Source organism: Vulpes vulpes, chromosome 16 (assembly GCF_048418805.1).
Source record: "Vulpes vulpes isolate BD-2025 chromosome 16, VulVul3, whole genome shotgun sequence".
Lineage (NCBI taxonomy): Eukaryota > Metazoa > Chordata > Mammalia > Carnivora > Canidae > Vulpes > Vulpes vulpes.
Window position 1 is genome coordinate 54,723,575 of NC_132795.1, and position 27,686 is coordinate 54,751,260.

The window sequence follows — 27,686 nt, forward strand, 5'->3', positions numbered from 1 at the left end:
GGGAAATGCAAATCAAAACCACGAGGAGATACCACTTCATACCCACCAGGGTAGTTGTAGTCAAAAGGAAAGTTAATAACAAGTATCGCAAGTTTATGGGGAAGTTGGAAACCTCATAATTTATTGGTGGAAATATAAAACTGTGCAGCCGGGGGATCCCTGGGTGGCGCAGTGGTTTAGCGCCTGCCTTTGGCCCAGGGCGGGATCCTGGAGTCCCGGGATCGAATCCAATGTCGGGCTCCCGGTGCATGGAGCCTGCTTCTCCTTCTGCCTATGTCTCTGCCTCTCTCTCTCTCTCTCTCTCTCTCTGTGACTATCATAAATAAATAAAAATTAAAAAAAAAAAACGTGCAGCCACAGTGGAAAAGTTTGATAGTTCCTCAAAATGTTAAAGTTATCCTATGACCCTGCAATTTTACTCCTAGAAAACCGAAAACATATATTCATACAAAAATTTGTACATGATGTTCATAACATTATTCATAAAGCAGAAAAGTGGAAACAACCCAAATCCATCAACTGATGAATGGATGCACACAATGCATTGTGTGCCTACAACAGAGTATTATTCAACCATAATACAGAATGCAGTTCTGATTCCACAACATGGATGAGCCTTGAAAGAAGCCAGTCACAAAAGATGATGTATTATTTGATTCCATTTATATGAAATATCCAGAATAGGCAAATGGAGGCAGAAAATCAGTTAATAGTTAATAATGTAGGTTTTCATATTTAATGGGATGTTTATTATAACAGCAATTCTCAAACTTTTTGGTCTCAGGATTCCTTTATACTCTTAAAAATTATCACAGCCTCTGAAGAGCTTTTGTTTATGTGATTGTAACTATCAGTATTTATTAGAAGTTAAAATTGAGAGATCACTAACATTTGTTTACAATATTAAACCTGTTACATGGTAACATCTATAATATTTAGAAAAACATTTCCTCCAAAATAGTAAGAAGAGTGACATTGCTTTATGTTTTTGCAAACCTTTCTAATGTTTAAGAGAAGATATTGGATCCTTATATCTGCTCTGCAATTCAGCCTGTTACAGTATCACATATCAGGAACCCTCTGGAAAACTTTATTACATGCTGTGAGAAAATGAGAATGAAAAAGGGTAAAGCTGTGATAGTATTCTAATGAAAATAGTTTTAATCCTACAAACCCTTGCAAAGGGTTTGGGGATTTTCAAGGAGCCCCAGACCATACCTTGAGATTCCCTGGGCTCTATGCTCTTGTATTCTGATGTCTTCAAAACTGTAATACATGCTTGTTGTTTAAAAAAAAAAAGAGGAATAATTATATGGAGATGCATAATAAGGGAAATAGGGCCATCTTTAATTCCTTTCCTCTCCTTATACATTCACTGTTAAAGTTTTTGTGTGTGTATTTGTATTATGTACACTTTTGTAAGTGGAAGAGGAGTCAAGTTAAAAGACTGAAGAAAGTTTGAGAACAAGGTAGAACAGTGAACAGTAGAACTGGAAGTCCGAGAGCTCTGGATTCTTACTCCATCTGTGCCCCTAGAGCTTTGAGGAGACCTCTTCACTACCCTTCCTCAGACTCCTTAGATCTCAGGTGAAGGGAGTCCAGTACAAGGTGATCTCTACAGGCTTTTCTAGCTCCAGGTGCCAGTGTGGTGTATGAATTAATTTGTTTCCCAAGACCTGACGGTTAAATGCCAGAGGGGGATGGTAGAAAGTTGTAACTAAACATGTTTGTTTTTTGTGAGGCACCAGAAGGTTGTTTCTCTAGAAATGGATTCTTTAAGTTGTAATTAATGTCAGCACTAGAACTCCCACTCAGATGGTTAGAATTCTGTGGGACTCAAAATAATAGTTTTATTTTTATGTCTCTCTGGCACAACAGTATTGTACATTGTGGTTATCTTCTCGGTATTTTGTGCCTTCTAATTTTATATAAGTGAACAGACAGTCCTAGAGGAAAAAAAAACCTGAGTATTTATGAAAGAGGAATTTAATTCAAATTCTAAAAAGTCATGTGCTTATATAGCTTGGCATAAGACTTACATATATAATAAATATTTTCCTTCAGGTAACAGCTGCTTATGAAAACGAAAGCAGTCATCTGGGTGTTTGCTTGGTGAGGAGACAAATATAGCCAAGTTCCCAATGTACAGAACAGCTATGTTCCAAATTTATCTTTAGCATTTTGAATACATTTTTTCATGGATATTAAGTTTATTTGTAGGTGCATACATACAGTCATACATTAATTAACAAGTTTAGGGCATATGTTATGCCAGGTTCTATGCTGAGTGTCCAGACTGGTACCCCAAAAAATATTTGACACATAAAATAGGTCCCATATTAGTACCTTTTTTTTCCTTTTTCAGTAATTTTTAGTGCTATATTAGTAAGTTGGGTTTTGGGGTTGTTGTTGTTTTTTTTTTTTTTGGTTTGTTTGTTTTTATTGCACCAGTGGTTAAGAGTGTGGTCTCTGAAGCCAAGCTGCCTATGTTCAAATATTGATTCTGCCACTTGCAAAGTGTAACTTTAATAAAGTTACAAAACTTCTTAGTATCTTTTTCCTCATGTGTAAAATGGAGAAGATACTAGTACTTATCTCATCAGGTTGTAAAGATTAAATGTTTTGGGGTGTTTTTTTTTAATTGTGTAATTCACATAATATAAAATTAATCATTTTGAAGTATACAGTTTATTTTGAATGAGTTTGAACCCCATATTTGATGTAGAGACTGCTAAAGAAAAAGACCCCAAAACTTTAAAGAGTACATTTCAGCAGCACTTAGTACATTCGTAATATCTCACTCCAAAACATTTTGAGTGGATAAACACAATCAAATATTACTAAGCCATAAAAAGGAATGGAGTACTGATAAATGCTCCAAGGTGGCTAAGCCATGAAAACATCATGCTGAGTGAAAGAAGCCACACACAAGAGGCCACAGTTTGCATGACTTTTTATATGAAATATCAGAATAAATACATCCATAGAGACAGCAAATTAGTGGTTGTCAGGGGTGAGTGGAAGGAAAAGTGGAACATGCCTACTTTTCTTTTAAGGTGATGAAAATATTTTGGAATTTGGTTGCACAACACTGAATATACCAAATGTCACTGAATGGTATACTTTTAAATGGTTAATTTACATTATGTGACTTCCATTTCAATTTTTTAAAATGATAGTAATAATAATAAAGCCACTTGATCATTTAGATTGGCAAAAAAAAAATTGTTAGGCAACCAAAACCAAAGAGTCTGCTTAATCCTATGGGTTTCTGCTCTTCTTTCGGGCTCCAGTGGATTTCCCTTACTTTCCTATGAGCTCAGCTAAGCATTTAGTGTGTGTGTGTGTGTGTGTGTGTGTATTTTATGTAACAGTACCAGGTATTTTGCAGCATGTTGTCTAAGCCATCATATTGCTGGAAATGGAAGCCCTCATTTCACCCCTGAATTTTTTTTTTAAAGAATTATTTGTTTTAGAGAGCTAGAACAAAGAGCAGAGGAGGAGTCGAATGGGGAGGGAGAGAGAGAGGGAAAGAATCTCAAGTGGACTCTGCTCTGAGTACAGAGCCTAACAGGGCTCAGTCTCACAATCCTGAAATCATGAAACCTGATCTGACCTGAGCCAAACCAAGAGTCAGACGCTTAACCTACTGAGCCATGAGACACCCCTACACAATACTGTTACATATAAACCTTTTCTGTCATTATTAGTGATTGGAATGCAGAGGAGGCAATGCTGGATTTTGAGTTCACCATCTTGATCCAGTCTTTCCAGTACTAATAATTTTTTTAAAGATTTTATTTATTTATTCATGAGAGACCGGCAGAGAGAAGCAGAGATACAGGCAGAGGGAGAAGCAGGCTCCCTGTGGGGAGCCCGATATGGGACTGGATCCCAGGACCCTGGGATCACGCCCTGAGCTGAAGGCAGATGCTCCACGACTGAACCACTCAGGTCCCCCCAGTATTAATAAATTTTTTAAAGTTTTTTAGTTTTACTGATTTGAACTTTATGCTAGTCCTTGAGGAGATAATAGATCACTGAACTCTTTGGACTGACCTTTTTATATTGGCATAAAATGTACTTTAAGATTTCAAGGTAGATAGGCAGGGATTGCTAACTTAGGAAACTTCAGGTGTATGTTTAAAGCTGGCAAGGAAGAGGGATGGAGATGGTCCAGTTGTTTGAAAAAGTAGTTTCCAAACAGGACTTTTCTGCCTGTTTTTTTTTCCAAACAGGATGCCCTGTTTATGCAATACCCCGCATGGACATGTAGTACCATGCAATAGGGAAAAAAATGCCACAGTCTTCATGACCTTAATAAGCATTCGCCAGCTTTCTGTTTTTCTTTAAAGTTGCCTATAGTGTGATCAAGGATGCCAGAAGCATAGATCTGTAGACTGTAAGCCTTTGTGGGTCCAATGTTTCTTGAGATACCAAATATTACCTAGTCCTTACTAAAAAAGAACATTTATGTAGTTGTCAAAAAAGCATTAAAAACTGGTGGGGTAACTTGAATAAACATTTCATTAAGAATCTGTATTATACAAAGAGTAAATATTATTTTAGTCTGGTAGAGGAAACCTATAAACAAGTGCTGTGGGAGCACAGAGGAATGAACAACATAGAGGAATGTTGCCTGGCAGGCAGCGGATGGTAACATTCAATCTGAGTTTTGAAGAATACTAAGAGGACAAAACAGTGTTCTCCCTTGTCAAGCAGACTGACCTATTTAAATAGATAAGAGACCTGGCAAATGTTTCTTATCTATAAAGTTGACCTAATTTCCAGTTTTTATGATTAAAATATTATATATAACTATTATTAGATCAGTAGGCTAAATTACTAGATCAGTAGCCTAAAATTTGATCTTATGCCTGAGAATATACACCAGTGGGCCTCCATCTGAGTTGAGAACCATAAACCCACATAAAGATTTCACCCCAAACTAGTGCTTGTGGTTTTAGTCTGTCATAGGAATTTTTTTTAAGATTTTATTTATTAAAGAGAGACTGCAAGCAGGGGAGAGGAGCCAAGGGAGAGGGAGAAGCAGGTTCTCCATTGCACAGGGCTCAATGCCAAGCTTCAACCCCAGGACCCTGGGATCATGACCTGAGCTGAAGATGCTTAAGCAACTGAGCCACCTGGTGTCCCTATCTGTCATAGGATTTTATGAATGGAAAGACTGGTGTTGGCTTCTGTCCCCAATAATTTTTGTCATTGTATTACCCTGGATCAATTATTTATAGAATATTGAGCTGAGATTGTCCCTATTTTACTAAAAACACAAGCAAACAAAACCGTTTTAAAGCACAATATGAGGGCAGCCCAAGTGGCTCAGCAGTTTAGCACATCCTGCAGCCCAGGGCCTGATCCTGGAGATCTGGGATTCAGTCCCATGTTGGGCTCCCTGCATGGAGCCTGCTTCTCCCTCTGCCTGTCTCTCTCTCTCTCTGTCTCTCATGAATAAATAAATAAAATCTTAAAAAAAAAAAAAAGAAGAACAATATGATTTTTACACCTCTTTTACTTTGTGGTAAATATATTGATTAAGCAAAGAGACTAGAAGTATGTATCTATTTGATTACTGGATATTTTGACTTGTGGAGTTATCAGCGCATAGGAGCAGCAACTGACTGATATAAAAGGTTAAAAATCCATTTATCTGTTCTCTTTTACATGTGTCCTGGGTTGCAAACCCCGAAGTTTGTCCTCTCCAGGGATCCATCTTCATTTTCTTTTTCAGCATGAGAGAGAGAGAAAAAAGATTTCTTCCAGAAAATCAAATACTTCCACTTAAGTACAAAACTAGAGAACTTGAACAATAATAATCCCAGTATCATATAGGTGCTTTCCCTAAAAATCTGATTTGACCCTTGTTAATAATGAATTTTTGAATTCAATGATGAATAATGAATTTTTTCACTTAAAAGTTGTGTCTCTTTGTTTTTGTGAGCCTGTAATGGCTAACAGCTTTTCAAACTTTGCAGGGAAGCGTGACAGCAATGACTGTGTTCTTTCCCTTGGATACGGCTCGACTGCGACTTCAAGGTGGGTATCCTCTGCAGGCACCATATTCTTTTCATTTGATGTCAAGAAGCAAATGTATTTATATATATTTTTTAAGATTTTTAAAATTTATTTATTCATGAGAGACAGAGAGAGAGAGAGGCAGAGACACAGGCAGAGGGAGAAGCAGAAGCAGGTTCCACGTAAGAAACCCGATGTGGGACTCGGTTCTAGACTCTGGGATCACGCCCTGAGCTGAAGGCAGACATTCAACTGCTGAGCCACCCAGGTGTCATCCCCTTATTATCTTTTTAAAGTAATCTCTACATATACAATGTGGGGCTCCAACTTAGAACCCTGAGATCAAGAGTTGCACGCTCTTCCAACTGTGCCAGCAGGCTTCCCAACAATATGACTTTTTTAAGGCACAATGTGGAGAGTTTTTGCTGGGGTAGATCTTCTCAAAAGAGACGAGAGAATAGGGAAGCCTGGGTGGCTCAGCGGTTGAGGGCCTGCCTTTGGCTCAGGGCATGATCCTGGAGTCCTAGGATCAAGTCCCGCATTGGGCTCCCTGCATGGAGCCAGCTTCTCCCTCTGCCTGTGTCTGCCTTTCTCTGTCTCTGTCTCTCATGAATAAATAAATAAAATCTTAAAAAAAAAAAAAAAAAAGACAAGAGAATAGGAGACATGGTGGAGCCAAACACCCACTGTCACTGCTAAATTGAGCGTGTAGTCCTAGTTTGTCTTTTGCATTATAGGACTAGACAACTCTCTATAATTCCTACTTGTTTCTTCCCCAGTATTTTTCAACTTGAAGTTATAAACCTGTGCCAGAACTTATGTGAAGAGATGAGAATAAGATTAGCTTTGAATAAACTAACTCCTATGTCAAAACCCCTCATGGCTTTTATTATAAATTAATTTTTGAGTTTTATAATAGGTTTTTTTCATGACTCAAAACCCAAAATATATAAAATGATACATAACATGATGGAAAATCTCACTCTAATCTGCCCCTTTCCCCCTTTTCTCTCCCCTGCAGATAGTGTCTTTATTAGTCTCTCAAATAATCTTGCAGAGTTTCATTATGGAATAACAAACAAATAAGAATATATATTCTTAGTTTTCTCCCTTCCTTCCACAAAAAGCATGTTTGTCACACTGTTCTGTACCTTACCTTTTTCACTTAACAGCATATTTTGGATGCCTTCCAAATCAGTGCTTTAGGAGCTTCTTCATCCTTCCAGTTTTAGAGTGTACCATAGTGCGGGTACACCAGGACATGTTTCACCAGAACCCTTTCCCCTATCGTCGATTCTTCTCTCTCTCTCTCTCTCTCTCTCTCTCTCTCTTTTTTTTTTCAGGAAAAAAAACGCCCACTGGGTGCTTTATTTATTTGAGAGACAGATAGAAAGTGCAATCAGGGGGAGGAACAGAGGGAGAGGGACAAGCACTCTGTGCTGAGCATGGAGCCTGAGGTAGGGCCAGATCCCACGACTCCGAGATCACAACCTGGGCCAAAACTAAGAGTTGGCTGTCTAACTGATGGAGTCACCCAGGTGCCCCTCTTCTCTTTTGTAGAATAGACTTATTCATATGCTACTTTGTTTCCATAAGTTCTATCAGGTAAATTCCCAGAAGTGAGATTGCTGGATCAAAGAGTAAACCTGTCTGTAGTTTGGATAGCTATGGCCAGATTGCCTTCTGTGGGAGTTTCCTCTTCACCATCCTACAGGCCATATAGGTATCAATTTTAATTCTTAGGAAATTGTTTCCTTTCCACATTTTCGTTTTCAAAATATTCTCCAAATGTGGGTAGGAAATGTGAAGTTAAGTGAGGTTTTGTGATTTTCAGTGAGAATGCCAAGAAAAGCAGAGTTCTCATCCTTTTTTTAATTTTTAAGTAAGTTCAAAAATAAAAATTTTTTTAAGTAACTTCTACACCCAAGTTGAGTGGGCTCAAACTCATGGCCCTGAGGTCAAGAGTTACATGTTCTACCAACTGAGCCAGACAAGCAAGCGCCCTGTTCTCATCCTTTTGAGATCTTTTATTTTTTAGATTAGGAAACAGAGCAGCAGCCTAAAACTATGAAAACTTGAGTTTTAATCCTGGCTCTGCTGCCAACTATGTGTATCCTTCACAGCTTTCGTGTCTGGCCTCTCTGCTAACAGGGAGATGATAATTCATTTCCTCTTTATAAGATGTTAAGCTAAAAATGAGAATATGTAACTTTGGGAAAAAAAAACAAGAAAGCCTTATAAAATATAAGATTCCTGTCACATCTTTTGCTTTGGGAATTAGGTGTTGAATTAAAATGTTTTATGGTTTATGAATAACAGATGAGACCCAAGGAATCCACAGTTGGATTTAGCACACGGGAACAAAGGATTGGTAAATTCTGAGGCAAGTTAGGGAGCTCAAAGAATAAGACAGGAGATTGCTCAGCTGAGGTAAATGGCATTTCAGTGAAACTTGTTTATGTTCCTGAAGATAATAAGTCTCAAAAGACTTATTAGGTTAATAAAAAAAAAAAAAAGACTTATTAGGTTAAACATATCTTCTTTCTTCTTCTAGTTGATGAGAAAAGAAAGTCCAAAACTACACACATGGTGCTCCTGGAGATCATTAAAGAAGAAGGCCTGTGAGTACCACCTTGCCGGTCTTTGTCAGACAAAGCAGCCTGTTAGGAGATTGTTGGGCCTCTAGCACACCTGCGCTCACTGTCTTTGCATTCTCACAGCCTTAAAAGTAATTGTGAATTTGTAATTGCCCAACTTGTAAGTATATAATTGTTTTCATTTCCTTTAAAGTCCTGTGGTTGGTGATTTTGATTCTTGATCATAGATTCTTCCATGAAACCAATGCTTTGTTTTATGTTTTATGGGTTTTTTTTACAGCGAGCTGAAGAAGTTGTTTAATTGTTTAGTTCATTCCTATCAGATACATTCAGATTATGTACTTCCTTTTTTTTTTTTTTTTTTACTTTTTGTTTGGCAATAACTTCAAATTCACAAAAAGTTACAAAACTAAAAATAGTACAAATATCATTATATACTTTACCCAGATCCACCTATTATTAACACTTTTTTCCCAGTTGTGCTTATGTTCTCCCCACTTTCTCGCTCCCCCCTTCTGTCTTTATTACACTCACACCACACAAACGTTTTTCAGAATTATTTACACACCATACATCAAAGCCTTTTACCCCTATAATGTTGACATTTTTAAAGATTATAGCTACCCTCGCCCCCCCCCCCTTTTTTTTGGAATAAAATGTTTTTCATTTTGTTTGCCCCAGGTTTCTTTATGATTAGACTGAGGCTATGCATTCTTGGCCAGAAATGCGTAGGTGATATTGTGTCCATAGGATATCACATCTGGAGTCACATATTGTCCACCTGCCCTTCATTGATTATGATTTCTCAGATTCAGCTTAACCACTGAATAATTTTTCCTCTCTTGCAACGGTCAGTAGTCTATCATGAGACACTTTATTTAGTATCAGTATAGACTTGGAAATTCCTGGTTTTTCAGTAGTTTACAGTTGATTACTATACTATATTATTTTGGTGCTGAAATTGTCAGCAATTCAAGGGAAACCCTTCAGCCTGGTTCCTGTGCCCTTATAACATCTCCCCATCACTTCTTTTTTTTTTTTTTAACACTTATTATGTCTCTATTTACTTCATTTTTTTTTTTTTTTTTTATTTATGATAGTCACAGAGAGATAGAGAGAGAGGCAGAGACACAGGCAGAGGGAGAAGCAGGCTCCATGCACCGGGAGCCCGACGTGGGATTCGATCCCGGGTCTCCAGGATCGCGCCCTGGGCCAAAGGCAGGCGCCAAACCGCTGCGCCACCCAGGGATCCCTATTTACTTCATTTTTAAATGTTGTTACCCTGTAATAAAATATGAATGATGTTATATTAACTAATAGTCATGAAGACAATTGTTTCTAATTTTACATAGTAATTTATTGAAGGAAACCAAGGGAAAGAAATCAGTAAAATCAGTCATTGAAAGTGTGTTCTTTGCCATCATTAGTGGTAGGAAAGATTTCTTACTTTGGGCATCCTTCAAAATGTGAGATATATGTACAGTTTAGAATATGGTGTAGTGTAGGAGTGAACTTTGAAAATATGTGAATGATGATCAGCCTTTCCTTAGGACTTTGCCGATTCCTACTGGCTTTTGTACAGCATCTTTACATTGCTTATTGTGTTTTTCATCTAGCCTGGCACCATATCGAGGGTGGTTTCCAGTTATCTCCAGTCTCTGCTGCTCCAATTTTGTCTATTTCTACACTTTTAATAGTCTCAAAGCAGTCTGGGTCAAAGGTCAACGTTCTACTACTGGAAAAGATCTAGTAGTTGGATTTGTTGCAGGTAACAAAGTTTCCTGAGTGTAAAATTTTTTATATTTTAATATTTATCTTATGGTTCATATATTCTCTAAGACGTTGTTTTAGCACAAAGTAATGCTACAAAGAATATAATTTTCGGACTTGGCTCTGTGTGTGTGTGTGTGTGTGTGTGTTTGGTAAAAACATATAACATATAATTTACTATTTTAGCAAGTTTTAAGTGTATACTTCAGTAGTAAGTTTGTTTATGTTATTGTGAAACAGATCTCCAGAACATTTTCATCTTATAAATGTGAAACTCTTAACTGTTATACAGCACTTCCCCCTTCTCCCTTCCTCTACCCCATTCTACTTTCTGTTTCTACAAATCTGGCTACTTTAGATGCTTTATGTAACTGGAATCATACAGCATTTGTCTTTTTGTGACTGACTTATTTCGTTAAGCATAATGTCCTCAAGGTTCATTCATGTTGTAGTATGTAACAGGATTTCTTTTTTTTTTTTTTAAGGCTAAATATTCCCTTGTATATATATATATATACCACATTCTGTTTATCCATTCATCTATTGATGGACATTTAGGTTGTTTCTACCTCTTGGCTACTGTGAATAGTTGCTGTTAAGAACATGGATTATACAAATATATCTCTTTGGGTCCCTGCTTTCAGTTCCTTTTGGATATATATCCACAAGTGAGATTGCAAGATCATATGTTAGGGTTTTTTTGTTTTTGTTTTTTATTTTGTGAGGAACCACCATGCTCTTTCCCATAGCAGTTATGCCATTTTATAATCCTACCAGCAACATGCAGAGGTTTTTAATTCTCTACATCCTTATCGGCTCTTGTTACTTTCTGGGTGTTTTTGCTTTAATAGTAGCCATTCTAATGATAGTGTGAGTTGATAATTCACTGTGTTTTTATTTGCATTTCTCTGATGGTTAGTGGTGTTGAGCATCTTTTCATATGCCTATTGGCTGTTTGTATATAATCTTTGGAGAAATATCTGTTCAAGTCTTTTGCCCATTTTTTAATTGAATTATTTAATATTTTGTTGAGCTGTAGGTATGTTTTATATATTCTGGATATTAGCCCCTTATGAGATATATGATTTGCAAGTATGTTCTCCCATTCTCTACTGCCTTTTACTCTGTTGATTATGTCATTTGGATCTTAGAAAATTTTAAGTTTGATGTTTGTCCCATTTGTCTATTTTTGCTTATGTGCCTGTGCTTTTGGTGTCACATCCAAGAAGTCATTGCCATGTCTAATGTCATGAAAACATTTTCTACTATGTTTTCTTCTAGGAGTTTTATACTTTTAGGTCTTACATTTAGTTCTTTAATCCATTTAGGGTAAATTTTTATATGTGGTATAAGATACAGGTCCAACTTCATTCTTTTGTGTGTGGATATCCATTTTCCCTAATACCATTTAAGGAGTTTGTCCTTTCCCCATTGAGTGGTCCTGACCACTTGTGGAAGATCATTGACCATACGCAAAAACTATTTTTGAGCTGACTTTCTTATTTTTGTCTTTTTAATCCAGAGAAGATAGTTTTATCCCTGTTTAGCAGCATTCCAGAATTTATGGAAATTAAAATCTCTTTTTTTTTTTAAGATTTTATTCATTTATTTATGAGAGACAGACAGAGAGAAGCAGAGACCCAGGCAGAGGGAGAAGCAGGCTCCATTCAGGGAGCCTGATGCGGGACTCAATCCCGGGACTCCAGGATCATGCCCTGGGCCGAAGGCAGACACTAAACCACTGAGCCACCCAGGAATCCCCAAAACTTTTAAGTAATTTATTTTTTTTTTAAGATTTTATTTATTTATTCATGAGAGACAGAGAGAGAGAGAGAGAGGCGGAGACACAGGCAGAGAGAGAAGCAGGCTTCATGCAGGGAGCCCTACGTGGGACTCAATCCCAGGTCTCCAGGATGAGGCTCTGGACTGAAGGTGGCGCTAAACCGCTGAGCCACCAGGGCTGCTGCTTCTTTTTTTTTTTTTTTTTTTTTGGTTGCGATGTTATTTATTTATTCATTCATGAGAGACACAGAGAGAGGCATTGACACAGGCAGAGGGAGAAGCAGGCTCCCTGCAGGGAGCCTGATGTGGGACTCCATCCTGGGACTCTGGGATCACACTCTGAGCCAAAGGCAGATGCTCAACCTCTGAACCACCCAGGTGTCCCCCCCCCCCTCTCTCCCCCCTTTTTTTTTTAAGATTTTATTTATTTATTTACAGACAGAGAGAGCATAAGCAGGGGGTGGAGAGGGTTAAAGGGAGGGGTAGAGAAAGAATCCAAGCAGACTCCATGCTGAGTAGAGGCCCTGACACAGGGCTCTCTATCTCACAACCCTGTCATAACCTGAAATAAAATGAAGAGTCATACACTTAACCTACTCAGCCACTCAGGTGCCCAAGTCTCTCTTTTTTTTTTTTTTTTTTTTTTTTTTTTAAGATTTTATTTATTTACTCATGAGAGACAGAGAGAGGAGGGCAGAGGGAGAAGCAGGCTCCATGCAGGAAGCCCAATGTGGGACTCGATCCCAGGGCTCCAGGATCATGCCCTGAGCCAAAGGCAGATGCTCAACTGCTGAGTCACCCAGGCATCCCCCAAGCCTCTTTATAAAAAAAAAAAAAAAAAAGATTACAATACCTTCCCTGATTACTTTCCTTTTTTTTTTTTTTTTTTTTTTTTTTATTAAGTAAACTTTATCCCCAACATAGAGCTCAAACCCATGACTCCAAGATCAAGAGTCCCACATACTGTGCTGACTGAACAAGCCAGGTACCCTCCATGATTTATCTTTTGGCTGATGTTCACATGTAATTTTTAACATGGACAAGGACTGACTACACAATTTGTAAGGCCTAGTACAAAATGAAAACGCAGGATTCCCTGTTCACAATTTATTAGCATTTCAAGACAGTTGACAATGAGAGCATTAAACCAGGTACAAGATGGGTTGCACACCCATGAAGCCCACCATGAGTGCAAAAACAGTTAGTCAGATGTAACAAAGGTATTTTAGTGCATAGCCCAGTGTAGTTAGTATCATAATGGTTGTTAATGCTTTAGAGGTTCATAAGAAGAGGAGAGGTCACTTTTAGCTGGGAGAGATCTGCTTATAGAAAGCCCTGGCTCTTGAACTGAGCCTTGGCAGGATTAGTAACTTTTGTAGATGAGTGGCAGCAGTTTTCTGATGGAAAGAATGGTAGAAAATGAGGGACTACAGGACCATGTTTTGAACAGTGAGCTCTCTTAGCTAGTGAGTGAAGTGAATACAGGAGCATGAGCAAAAAGGTTGGAGAGGTAAGCAGGAGCCAGATGTTAGAAAACTTTGGATCCTTGTCATCTGAGACTTTAGAGGCTCTAGGGAGCCATTAACCTGATATTGTGAATATTTAGTTACTATCTGTGTCTAGTTAGTGGAATATGAGCTTCATAAGAGCAAGTATCTTAAATACACATATATTTAAGATACTTTATATATTATGTATATATTTAAGATACTTTATATATTATTTATATATTATATACTTGTTCTTAGAGAGTATATATACATGTATCCTCCTACCTACCACTATATTCCCAGTAAGAACAATTCCTAGCATGTACTCAGTAAATATTTGCTGGATGAACAAAATATTTGTTCAGTTAGAGTTTTATTAAAGAGGTGGAAAGTATACTTCCTGTGATTTTTTGTATATTTATCCATTTTAGTCTGTAACAAAATTAATTGACTTAACAGTTGTACTGTTAATTGTTCTATTTTGTGGAATCACTTTTTGGTATATTCTTTGAAAAATTACTACTTTGGGAGCCACACAATTGAATAATGTAAATGTCCATTTGGAATTTAAGTGATTTAATTGAAAAATAGTTACCAGGCCGAGTATTCATGCTCCACAAGTTTTGTTCTTTATTCTTCTTTACCTGTATGAGACCACTGGTGTTTTTCGGCTTGGTCTCTGAGCTTTTCTTCGGCTTAATACTTTCATTTTGGTCTTAGATTGCTTTAGATATAATTAACTTTCACTTGTACCAACTTTTTTTTTAATTGAGATATAATTAACATATAACATTATATTAGCTTCAGATGTACAACATAAGGATTTGATATTTGTATATATTGTAAAATGATCATCACAATAATTCTAGTTAACATCCATCACCACACAGTTAAATTTTTTTTCCTTGTGATGAGAAATTTTTTTTTACGATTTTTGTTTTAAAGATTTTATTTATTTATTCATGAGAGACACAGGCAGAGGGAGAAGCAGGTTCCCTGCAGGGAGCCTGATGCAGGACTCAATCCCGGATCCCAGGATCATGACCTGAACCTAAAGCAGATGCTCAACCGCTGAGCCACCCAGGCATCCCTAAGCTTTTATTTTTAATTAATCTCTACACCCAGTGTGGGGCTTGATCCCATGACCCTGAGATCAAGAGTCACATGCTCCACCAACTGAGCTAGCCAGGTGCCACTTTGGCGAGAATTTTTAAGATTTACTCTCTTAGCAACTTTCAAATATACAATATAGTATTATTAACTATAGTCACCATGCTCTGTATTACATCCCCATGACTTATTTCTTTTATAACTAAAAGTGTGTACCTTTTGACCGACTGCCAGGCCAAGTTTTCCATAAAGTATAACACACAGGATTTCGTTCTCTGAAGAAACGAATGAGCATTTGTAGGTAAGTAATTCAGGATGGAAATCCAGGAGTCATCATTGAAAGTGCTCTCTGACCCTCCACAATTGTTTAATCATCGGAAACCATCAGTCTCCGGGATGCCTGGCTGGCTCAGTCAGTAGAGCATATGACACTTAGTCTCAGGGTTATGAGTTTGAGCACTTTGTTGGGTCAGAGATTACTTTAAAAAAAAAAAAAAAGAATAAGAAGAACCATCATCAGTCTGTCTCCTAAGTATCTCTAGAATCCACTCCCTCTTTTCCGTATCCATAGCCATTTCTTTTGTTGCCTCTGAGGTCTTTCTCACTTACCTACTTGGCATAATCCTGCCTAGCCAACCTTCCTGGAAGAATAGTTTTCTAACAGTGTCCTAACTCAAAGAACTCAAGCTTGAGATTTGTTCACTTGGGAAAAAAAAATCAGAATAGATCCAAGGGTATCCTGTACAGAGGAAACCTTCCTTTTTACATAATTGCAGCAAATGGCAATGTGTATTATCTTTAATACCCAAAACCAAGTATTTGTAATATCTTGATTTTAATAATTTTAGATTACTATAGTTTTATGTATTGACATTTTAAAGATTATGACTCTCTGTCAAGGACTAACTCCTACAACTTTCCATAAAACTACTAATTCATAAAAAATATGACAAAAATCTTTTTTTAATTGTTAAAACCGTTTATTTGCTATGTCTGACAATCCCATTCTCCACCAGGTACAAAACACCCTTGTTATTCTCTCTCACTGTGCTCTGCTTGTTACCTTTCTAACTCTTACACATCTATAATCACAGTAGATTCCCCTATACTTAACATAGCTAGGCTGGTGTAGTAGGCCAGTTAGTTTTTTAAAGTCAGCTGACATAGAGAGTATCATAAATAGCCTACTTACCTTGTATTTTATTTTAACTTAAAATGTATGAATATATACTTTTCTTTTTTTAAGATTTTATTTATTTGACAGAGAGAGAGCACAAGTAGGGGGAGCAGGAGAAGGAGAAGCAGGTTCCCCCACTGAGCAGGAAGCCTGATGCGGGGCTTGATGCTAGGACCCTGGGATCGTGACCTGAACTGAAGGTAGACCCTTCACCAACTGAGCCACCCAGGCACTCCTTTTTTTTTTTTTCTTTCTTTCTTTCTTTTTTTTTTTTTCTTTTAATATATGGCCAAGGCATATTGGTTCACTGATTGGAGTTTTGTGCCTTCTCTTGTACATACCCCCCATACCTATAAACCTTTGCTACCATTACAGATTCAACTGACATAAGCAAGCTTGAGAAAAGGCATAATACCATTCTTGTTCACTTACATTCTGAAGTGTTTTCTTGAGTATGTGAAAGAAAGGTACAATGGGTCTGTGTCAGTTATGAGCATCATCTGTTATAAACATCCTATCAGAGAGATGGTAGGGGACTACTGTTCTGAAACCCAAATCTGGATTTCAGAACAGCAGTCCCCAGTTTCAAACCCTTTGATGTCTACCACTTGCATATAGGTTAAAGTCATGGTACCTACAGTATACCCCCAGCTGTATACAGGATAAGAACCCAACATACAAGATCTGTGATACTGCTTGCCTCTAGCTTGACTGCTATTGTTTCTTGGAAAACTGTGATTCCTTGAATATACCAAGTCATTTAATGACTCCGTCTTTCTACAGCTACTGTCATCTGTCTGATACGCAGTAGCACCCCCACTTCTGCCCCAAACAGAGGATTACCCAGCCCAAAATCAAAATGTCAGCTGTAACATGGTTGAAAGACCCTTGGACAAATGTATTTTATAGTCCTTTATAATTCTGAGATTCTCTGATTATAAGTTCTCTCTTTTTCTGAAAGTAAGGAATTCTTTGGAAATTACTTTTGTGAGTTTTATATTTCTCCTCATAACATGTTTTCATATCTTAATGCCTATGCATTCTTGGAATGAGAACCACTTTTTCTTTTCCTGCTGTAAGCCTTGTCATGTATTAAAATCACTGTAGGAATGAGTTTCATTGTCTCCAAAGAGAACTAGAACAGTATTATTGTTATACAAGTTATGCTTGAAATTTAGAAATTTATTACTGTATTTTCATAGGAAAAAAGCTCATATAGCTTGATACCTTTGGGATGGATTTGGGAACAAAATCTCACAGAAAACTTAAATGAAGAAGATTCTTGCCATTTTTATGAAATTGGGATTTTTACCAATAACTTTTTGAATGCCAATGATGTTACTGTTAGGATAGTTCTTACTCCTTTCCTGCCCTCCGGTCTTAAATCTGGTAAGGCAGGTTTGTTCCTATTGTGTATCAAGTTGCATGCCTTCTCAGGGGCCAAGTGGTTAGATTTATGACCTTGATCTGCCCTTTTTTTGTATCAGTGGTCATTGCACTTATTTCCCAGAAGTACATACATGATTAGCATATTTCTTTTTTTGTTTTGTTTTGTTTTCTTTCCTTAACAGACTCAGTGCTAATAAAACTATTTTGTGTTCAAGATTTCAGAAGTAAATGGCTGTGTTCCAATTATTCCTTGAGTCAGTAAATAATTTCCGTGTGTGTGTTTAGTTACTATTCACCTCTTAATTTTGCTTCTCTTTTCTTATAAATGATTTTTAACAAAAAAAAAAAGAAAAAAATGGAATCATTTGAATTGAAAGAAAAACAATTTCTTGTCATTAAGTACATAAAATATTAATATTCCCATCCTAGAAGTGAAGTAACAGCCACAGCTTAGAACCGAAATAACTTTCTACACGAGCTTATAAACAACTTTTTTTATCCTTCAGCCATATCTGTTATGCAAAAGTATGGAGTTGGAATCTCTTATCATGACGGCTTGTAGCTTGTTTTTCTTCCGTGGAATGCTGTCCTTTGCTTCATTATATAGGTTTCCAAGTTTTTAGTAAGTTTTGGAGCCTCAAATATTTTGAGTGTCTTTTCCAGAACTCATAAAATTATAGTGTTAATTTTTCTGTCAAGTGATGTGTACATTGCATTGAATAGGAACACATTATAAAGTCTTGCAAGTGGTCATGTATTGATATTCTTCTCTCTTGACCTCTTGGGCACTGGCACTTTTTAAAAATGAGACTAGCAAGTATCTCTAGGTGAGGCTTTTTCAGATTATGATCAATGCCTTAAGTGACAATGCATGACTATAGTGAGTCATAACTACAGATGACTCCTTAGTGTGTTATGGGACTAAAAATATAATAAATACAGCTCATAAAATTTTTTGATGAGGTCTTTTATTTTGAGAAAAGTGTTTCATAACGCTCTTAAGAAAAAAGTGACAAAATATCTTACTTTAACAACTATATACAACAAATGAAAAAATAAGATTTTAATTTCTTGGCTGTTTCATCAAGCTTGTCTTTGGTCAGACTTGTGTTTTCTGAATGCTGTGTTTTGAGATTCCTTAAAACAGTCTTTCTACCATTGTGTTTAAAGGACTTTCAGTAGGTTTCTCTTCCTTAGGATTATGCCTCTTGTTTCTTCAGAGCATGGCCAGATAGAGCCAGATAGCTTGATGTGTGGTTGTTTGTTGAGTTTGTTCATTGGTTCATTTGTTCAATATTTATTTAAATATTTATAAAGAATATATTATGTGTCAGGCACTTTGTTACAACTCTGTCTGGTATATATTTTTTTTAATCATTCCAGGACTGATGAGGAATATTTTAATATCTCAAGATGATGTTAACTTGGGACCATGTGTTTTCAAAAAAGAAGCACCTGGCTCATTGTATTGTTCCACTCTGAGGCAACCTTGGGGGGCCAGGATCCCCATCCTTAAGCTTGTAAGGATCATAATGCTTGTGAAGCTCTTTCAGGTGTTTTGTGACAGTTCATAACTACTGCTTGCTGCCTGCCTATCCTAATTCCCTAAGTGATGAGGAACTCTTCTGTGAGCCTCCCATCCCTGATGAACCTCTTTCAAATATTACCACTTTCTTCCACCTGCCACCCATTGTACCAAATCCATACTCACTTAAAACCATGTAAGCTACTTATGTGAGGGTTGTAAATTGTGTGTTTTATCAGATATTGTCATGGACTTAGCATGTGATCAGTAAGCCTTATTAAAACTGTTATTTTTTAAATGCACTCAGAACTGGATCAAAATTGCTACTTTGGATGCTATATTAATTGACAAATAGATCATTTCCTGTTATACAAATGTGGAACAGTACTGCTGCCAGCCTTTTTTGCTATCAGCAAGGCTTCTGAATTGCTTCTAACAGTAGTGGCTTGTGTTGTACCCTGTCACAGAGAGATACCTTATCTCAAGTCTCTCAGTAGGTCAGTGGCAGAAGTATAAATGAAACACTGGTACATAGCTCTAACATAAGGCAGCAAAGCTTGAAGATTGCACTTTGCTTTCCTTTTGTCTCCTCTTTCTTTTTAAAGGAGTGGTGAATGTGTTGCTAACAACTCCACTCTGGGTGGTAAATACCAGACTGAAGCTACAAGGGGCAAAATTTAGGAATGAAGACATTGTACCAACCAACTACAAAGGTATCATTGGTAAGTGTTTGTTTGGGTGAGTTCCTATTTAAGAAGTTTCTTTTTTCTCTGTGTCTGAAATTTATTACCACAATAATGCTGCATGTCAGACAGTCTCAAATCTTCACATCTAATGGTAAGCATTTGTTTAGCTCCTGTGTCTATGGATTGACAAGGATTTGACTCATCTAGGCTGGGCAGCCTATACACATTCTTCTCTTGGTGGTAGCAAAAGCACAAGAGGACATGTCCAATTGTACAATCTTATTTCAAGCCCCTGTTTGCATCTTATTTGCTACTGTTCTCTTGGCCAAAGCCAGTGTCAGGAGGTAGAGAAGTATGCTGTTCCCCTGGAGTGGGAGGGGGTAAATATTTCTAAAGAATAATCTACACTCTTTTAGTGTTGTCTTTGGATAAAGTTGTCATTAATAACTAACTGATGACTTTGAGTTTAATAGTATGTTACCTGGTTCTTCTTTCCCATGTGTCCATCTTTGTGATGAGAATAGTGATTTTCTTATAAGTCATATCCTAAATAATGGGTCCCAGGGAACTATCTGTTGTTGTCCTGGACTTTGCTGAGAAGCACCTGGGCTGTCCGTTCACAATCCTCTGTAATACAGAGTTCTCGGGCATGGTGGTGGTGATTACTTAGGAAAATTTCACATTCTAACGCCAGATTATCAGGAAGAGTTGCCTATGATTTAAGTTGGTCTCTCAATAATGTGGTGACTATCAGTGTCTGATGATTATCAAAAAGTGGCTAACTGAGGAACTTCCTAGAATACAGCAAGAAGGAAATTTTAATAGAACCAGTAAGATTCTATTCTGAGTACATTTGAATGAAATTTACATTGTGTTCTCCAGTTAAGGGATTGTAATCAAAAGTCCTTGATTTCTTGCTTAGATGCTTTTCATCAGATCATTCGAGATGAAGGAATTTTGGCTTTATGGAATGGTACATTTCCTTCCTTGCTCTTGGTCTTCAATCCTGCCATCCAGTTCATGTTCTATGAAGGCTTAAAACGGCAGCTTCTAAAGAAACGAATGAAGGTAATTCCTGATTTTGAAAGCAGTAAATAATAATCTCTGACACTCTCTTGTTTGCATTGATGTGGTTTGCTCTTTCTTTGCTTCCCAGCTTTCTTCTTTGGATGTGTTCATCATTGGTGCAATATCCAAAGCGATTGCTACCACTGTCACCTATCCCATGCAGACAGTACAGTCCATTCTGAGGGTGAGTGCTGGGGTTCTCCCTGCATTTAGTCAAACAAAATTCTGAAGTACATGGTTTCTCTGTTTAAAGCAATGTTAATAAAGTAATAAAGTAGTCAGTTGATAGTCTAGACCATTTTTCCATTTGTTTAATAATTGCTAACGAGGCTGGCTATCAGTTGGTTTCCTATTTGGTTTGGAACAGTTTACATTTGTCATTTCTTAGGGACTGTGGTGTCTCAGAAAACCCAAATGTGGGAGAAGGTTCTTAAATGACCTTAGGAATGTATAAGCTTGTTTTCTTCTCATTTAAGTTGATTTGCTTAGGTTAACTGTACAAAATCAGAAGTTGTTTAGTTTATTCAGGAGAAATTAATGATTTAGCTTTTCTGAAGCACTTTCAAATTTCTGGTTTTTTCATTCACTTATTTATTCAGCAATATATTTATTAAGCACCCACTCTGAGTGAGAAGCTAGGTACACATGGTGAATAAAAATCAATCCCTGTCCTCTGGGAGGTAACAGAGGAAAGAATGAACAGGTAAATAAGCAAAATAAATAGGTAATTATAAATTGAGAAAAGTGCTTTCAAGAGGTGAACTGCGTTCTGTCATTTAGTGGAGTGGGGCGTGGTGCGGATCTTATTAAGGTGATTGAGGATTGGGCTCTGAGGAGGTATATATAAAAACCAAGTCTTCTTGGGACACCTGGGTGGCTCAGCGGTTGGGCATCTGCCTTTGGCTTGGGGCATGATCCTGAAATGCCAGGATGGAGTCCCACATCCGGCTCCCTGCATGGAGCCTGCTTTTCCCCCTGCTTGTGTCTCTGCCTCTCTCTGTGTCTCTCATGAATAAATAAATAAAATCTTAAAAAAAAAAAAAAAAAAAACAAGACTTAAGGAAGATAAAGACCAGCTTTCAAAGAGCATTCTAGGTAGAAGGAACATGATGTGCTAAGAGTGTAGTGATTGGGAACTGAAAAGAGGCCACTCTGGCTAAACAGTGGCTCAAGATGAGATTGGAAAAGTAGCAAGGAAGACTCTAGGTGAGGATTCTAGATTTTATTCTCACCTGAGTAGGAAGCCAGTGAAGGGCTTTAAACTAGGGAGTAATGTGATCTGATTTACAATTTGAAAAGATTCCTGTGCTGTTGTGTGCTGAATTGATCCCAGGGCTAAGAGATGAGGGTGGGGGGGGGACAATCCAGTAAGAGACCAATTCCATAGTACAGGTGAAAGATGATGGTGGCCTACACTAAGGTGGTAGCAGTGGAGGGGAAAGAGAAGATGTGGACAGATTTCATGATCTATTTTGAAAAAAAAATTCAAAGTATTTATTGGTAAATAAAATAGGGATGATGGTGAAAATACTTCAATTCAAAAGATCTATTATCTTATGTTAAAAGTATTTCTACTGGGGCACCTGGGTGGCACAGTCAGTTAAGCGTCTCCCTTCGGCTCGGGTCATGATCTCAGGGTCCTGAGATCAAGCCCCACGTGTGGCTCCCCACTCAGTGGAGAGTCTGCTTCTCCTTCTCCGTCTGTTATTCCTCTCACTTGTACTCTCTGGTTCTATATCTCTATCAAATAAATAAATAAAATCTTAAAAAAAAAGGAAAGAAGGAAAGTAAAAGTGCTTCTTACTCGAGGCCAAGCTGTTCAAATAGGAAATAAGATTTTTTTTAAAAAGTGTTTCTACTGATGTACTGTTCTTAAATTGGTGCTTAATATACAGGAATTCAGTAGCATCTAAATAAATGTATTTTGATACTTTTATAATGTTAACATATAATGTGAAGAGCTTAGACTGTAGTGGTCCTAACTGATTGGTGTCTATCAGAACTTTCTAAAGGACTAGAGGGTAAGCCAAACCATCAGGATCTAAATCTTCATTATGGGCATGTTTGTTTTCTTTTGAGGTAGTATTTTCCCCATAATTCTATAAAGTGAAAATTCTCATGCTTGCTTCATTAAAAAATATTTATTTAATTTATTAGAGAGCAGAGGGAATGGCAGAGGGGGAGGGAGAGGGACAGAGAATCTGAAGCAGACTCTGCACTGAGCTAAGCACAGAGCCCAACATGGAGCTCAGTCCCATGACCGTAATATCATGACCTGAGTCAAACACCTAACCAACTGAACCACCCAGGCACCCCCAAAACTATTTCTTATTTTCACTTATTTCATTGAAAAAGAGAATTCATGAAATCTACATACTTGTTAGATATTTTTATTACTGTATACTACAAGACATTATTCCAACATAATTTCTTCTTCAGTAGAAATTGATCTGTTTTTCTTCTTCCCCAGTTTGGACGTCACAGACTAAACCCAGAAAACAGAACACTGGGGAGTCTTCGGAATGTTCTCTATCTTCTTCACCAACGAGTAAAGTGAGCTTTGTATATGCTTCACATTCTGTCCTGTCTTTCAGCAGCCATCTCTGGCAAAGAGTGGCCAGATCTGCTTAACTTGCACTACTGTCTTGGCATTGAGAACCTAGAAACCTCTCCTTGCATGCTGTGCTCAAACAGTTCTCGTTTTAGGGACTTAGTGCAAAATGGCAGCATTTGGGGAAGTTATGGAAAAAGTTCAGATCTTTATTCTTTGTAACTTAGAAATATGCAGAACTCCTTTAGAGAGGTAAGCCTCCTATAATCTAATGTAGAGAGACTGTTCTGTCCTAGGAGTGTTGCCATCGATGGCATATCCTGTGACCTCTCTTGTAGATAGAAGTAAACAGGTATTTTAGAGCAGTAGTCATAGTGAGAAAAGGAGAATGTAGTAGGAAGAGTAATGATAATTATTGTAATGACGGCAGTGCTGATGATGGTAAGAGTAGCTAACATTTTTTAGTGTTTGGTTTGTAGCAGACACTGAGCTCTGTGCTTCACACAAGTCATCTCACTTAATCCTAACAATGGCCCTATGAGGCAGGTACTTTCGTCATTTCCCTGTATCATTCCATTAGAGAAGCTGACCCTCAGGGCCTCCTTTGAGGCAAAGCTGCTGTAACTTTATTACTGTTCCTAGACATAAGATACTTTGAAAGTAATAAATTTATTATAAAAACAGATTATGCTTGGGATAGCAAAATCAGAGATAAAGAATTAGTATAAAGTTAAAACTAAATGTTCACCATACCAAGTATTGACAAGAATGTGGAGCAACCAGAACTTTTCTGTGCTGTTGGTGGGAAAATAAAATGGTCTGACCATTTTGGAAAGTTTGGCATTTTCTTTAAAAGTTAAACATATAACTACCATAGGACCCAGCCATTCCTCTCAAGTTATATAGAGAGAAATGAAATAGGTCTGTGCAAAAACTTGTACACAGATTCTAAAAACAGTTTTATTTGTAAGAATCAAAAACCAGAAACAGTACAAATGTATCATCATTGTGTGAGTAGACATACAAGTTACTATCTATCTACATAGTGGAGTACTCACAAGAAAGGACCTACTAACATGTATATTGATGTATGTATAGATCTCAAAATAATTATGCCAAGTGAATGGATGGATCTCAAAATAATTATGGATGGACCTCAAATGATTAAGCCAAGTGAAAGAAGTCAGACAAAAAAGAATTCATACCATGTGATTGGACTTACATAAAATTTAGAAAATGCCAGTATACTATTACCCCTCATTGACAGTATCTCTTCCCATGGTTTCAGGGATCCACAGTCAACCTCGATCTGGAAGCAGATGATGCTCCTTCTGACCTATTGTCAAAAGGGCAGTAGGACCTAACACCATGTCATTCACCTCACTGCATCTCAATACATAGATATTCTGAGAGAGGGAGAGACCACATTCCCATAACTTTTATTACAGTATGTTGGCGTTCCATTTCACTATTAGCTATTGTTGTTAATCTCTTACTGTGCCTAATTTATAAGTTAAACTTTATGATAGGTGTGTATGTATAGGAAAAAATAGGGGGTTCACTACTAACTACAATTGCAGGTGTCTGCTGAGGGTCTGGGAACGTATTTCCCCAGGGATAAGCGGTGGCTAGTGTAACATGCTTCTTTGATGCAGTAGTTGACTTTTAGGAAGAAAACGTTTTATTTTCTTCAAACCTTTCTTTATAGGCGTTTTGGAATCATGGGACTCTACAAAGGCCTTGAAGCCAAACTGCTACAGACAGTCCTCACTGCTGCCCTCATGTTCCTGGTTTATGAGAAACTGACAGCCGCTACCTTCACAGTTATGGGGCTGAAGAGTGCCCACAAGCACTGAGACACTGCACCCTGCAAAGTGCAGAAAGATGCTCGAGATGGGGGTTCCTCTGTGTGAAGGGAAGTGATTCTCTTTTTACTCTTGCCACATGTACCATGAATTTTACCCTCACTGGCTGGAAAAGCATCTAAGGGTAAACATGGACTATAGCCAGCTGGACCTGTCAACAACTTAATTTTTATTATGGTTGGTTGAATTTTGTGGGGGAGGTTGTCTAATGGTCATACAAAAAGAAAACATTGAAAACCTGAAAATGAAAGTTTGTGGGCATTTATTGTTTTCCTTAAGAGGAATGGACTATTGCTCTCATGTGTAATTTTCTCCAGTTAAAAATCTTTCTTAAATTTACCAGCTGTTCTTTTCCCCTGAACCCCGCCCCCAGTTTCTAGGGACACATTTAATAACATATAATTCTCATATACTTTTGTATGTTTTAATCTTGGTATTTTTCTCACTAAAAATATTATGATTGTGCCATAGGCATGACTTTATTTTTGTTGTACTTTTTTCCTCCTGCTTAAGGAAAGGCATCTTCTTTGGTACATGAGCTATTTATTTTGTAGGAGAAATGAAAATGATTAATCCCAAATGATTCTCTTATAAACTATTTGCAAACATTACTTATTCGTTAGTATTTGACTTAATTAAAAATATTTATTTTGAATCAGTCCTTTCATTACAAAGGCTTGAAGTTTTATATTTGTTCATGCAAACCCCATCAAGTCAAGCCCAAATAAACTGTCAACACAAAAGACATTTTAAAAAGTTGCCTTTCATTCAGATACCACGTTGGGTTTACAACCAGCTGGCAAAAATCATAGAAAAGGGAGAGGGAGCAGGTACCTTTTGTAGGCTCTGGAATATTTTCTCCCTTACAAACTCCTGGTGGAGGCTATTTTGAGAATAAATATCTGATTGAGATTATTTGTATTTGGAAACATTCCTTATAGTCCTACTACTTAAAGTGTATGTATCAAGCAGCAGCATTGACATCACCTGGGAGGTTGGGCACACAGTCCCAGACCTTCTGAATCATAATCTGTAATTTAACAAGATCCCCAGATGATTCATACTCACATTAAAGTTTGAGAGGCCCTAGAGCCCCTAACTCAACAGAAGCTATGATTGATTTCAATGATAGAAACCAAGACAAAGATTTTTCTCAAAGGAAAGTTGGACTCGTGCATTAAAACAACCCCTGAGAAAACTGAGTGTCCCACATTGTCCTTTACTTAAGCCTCATAGCATGTGCAGAGGTGGTTGGACTTTTGTTATGCAGCTGGGGGGTGAATTTAGGCCTCTCAAGCCACCCAAGAAACAAACTCTGGTCATTTGAGAATAGCCCTTTGGGTTCCTGTAACTTAGTTTTCGTCCCTATCACAAAATGACAGGTTTTTCATTTAGAAGTCTAATTTATTTGGAGTCAGAGAGAGGAATAATGAAGTGTCTATGGACTCCAGTATTTAGTTCAGTTTTGAGAATGGAAACTTCTTTCTCTTATTTCCTCTCTGGTCCTTCTGTTAATTTCAAAATATGTGATTTTCAAACTCCTGCTAATTGGAAGATGGTTGTGGTGTTCTAGAAAGCAAGAATTAGGAGGGGTTAATAATCTGGAAACTAGACTGAATGCTCCTCCTCCACTGAAAACAGAGAATTGGCCCCATTACTACTTTTTATTTTTCTTTATGGTTTGTGTGGGTCTGTGGCAAGGCTTGGGTGGGAAGCACAAAACTTATTTTGATTTTTATACAGGAGAAGGATCATAAAGGTGCCGTGTGTGCTTTTGTTGTTTTAATTATGCAGTTTGCTTTGGAAATTGAATTTTGAGCTCAGTTGGTATGCTAGAATAATTTCCAAGTCAAATTATAGACTTAAATGAGATGTTTATGATGTGAAAATCTATTTGATGCCTCTTTTTTCTGATTTTATGAGCGAACAATTTAATACTAAGGTTTTATGCTCCTTGTGGAAGCTTACAGACTCACTAGTTGAAACTAGGTAATGGGGCAGCCTTGGTGGCTCAGCTGTTTAGCTCCGCCTTCAGCCAGGGCCTGGTCCTGGAGACCTGGGATTGAGTCCCATGTCAGTCTCCATGCATGGAGCCTGCTTCTCCCTCTGCCTGTGTCTCTGTCTCTCTCTCTCCCTCTCTGTGTCGCTCATGAATAAATAAATAAAATCTTTTAAAAAAGAAAAAAAAGGAAGGAAGGAAGGAAGAATAAAGAAAGAAAGAAAAGAAAGAAAGAAAGAAAGAAAGAAAGAAAGAAAGAAAGAAAGAAAGAAAGAGAAAGAAAGAAGAAAGAAAGAAAAAGAAAAGAAAGAAACTAGGTAATTACCCAGTTTTGTAGGCTTTGATTAATAATAAGTTACTTGAGAAGCTAAGGAGCTGAAGTGTATACTGCAGAATGGAAATTTTTATTTTTGATTTTTTATGCAGTTTCTCTAGAATGTGAGGATAAGAGCCTTTGGGGTTACATTAGTGTCACGGCAGTAGAAAATTTAATTTCCATAAGTATTTAATCTGTGTTTTGAAGTGGACACTGATATTTTCTACCCTCGTCTATTTTACAATTAAATTTGAAATGCAGGAATAGGATTGACAATAAGAATATAAGCAGTGGGAGCTAGAATCTGGGGTTTTATTCCCAGTTCTGCCAC

At 37.4% G+C, this 27,686-nt stretch overlaps 1 protein-coding gene across 1 annotated transcript in view; it reads left to right on the plus strand.

Annotated features, from left to right (window-relative positions):
* The window catches only part of SLC25A17 (solute carrier family 25 member 17), a 42,210-nt gene extending 16,427 nt beyond the window's left edge, over positions 1-25,783 (plus strand). The window contains exons 2-9 of the mRNA XM_026017368.2: positions 5,991-6,051; positions 8,585-8,651; positions 10,244-10,395; positions 19,476-19,592; positions 20,479-20,624; positions 20,713-20,808; positions 23,095-23,177; positions 24,884-25,783. Of these exons, the coding sequence (XP_025873153.1) occupies positions 5,991-6,051; positions 8,585-8,651; positions 10,244-10,395; positions 19,476-19,592; positions 20,479-20,624; positions 20,713-20,808; positions 23,095-23,177; positions 24,884-25,031 (870 nt within the window). The 3' untranslated portion in view covers positions 25,032-25,783. The remainder of the gene's footprint in view (positions 1-5,990; positions 6,052-8,584; positions 8,652-10,243; positions 10,396-19,475; positions 19,593-20,478; positions 20,625-20,712; positions 20,809-23,094; positions 23,178-24,883) is intronic.
* Positions 25,784-27,686: the final 1,903 nt, after the last annotated feature.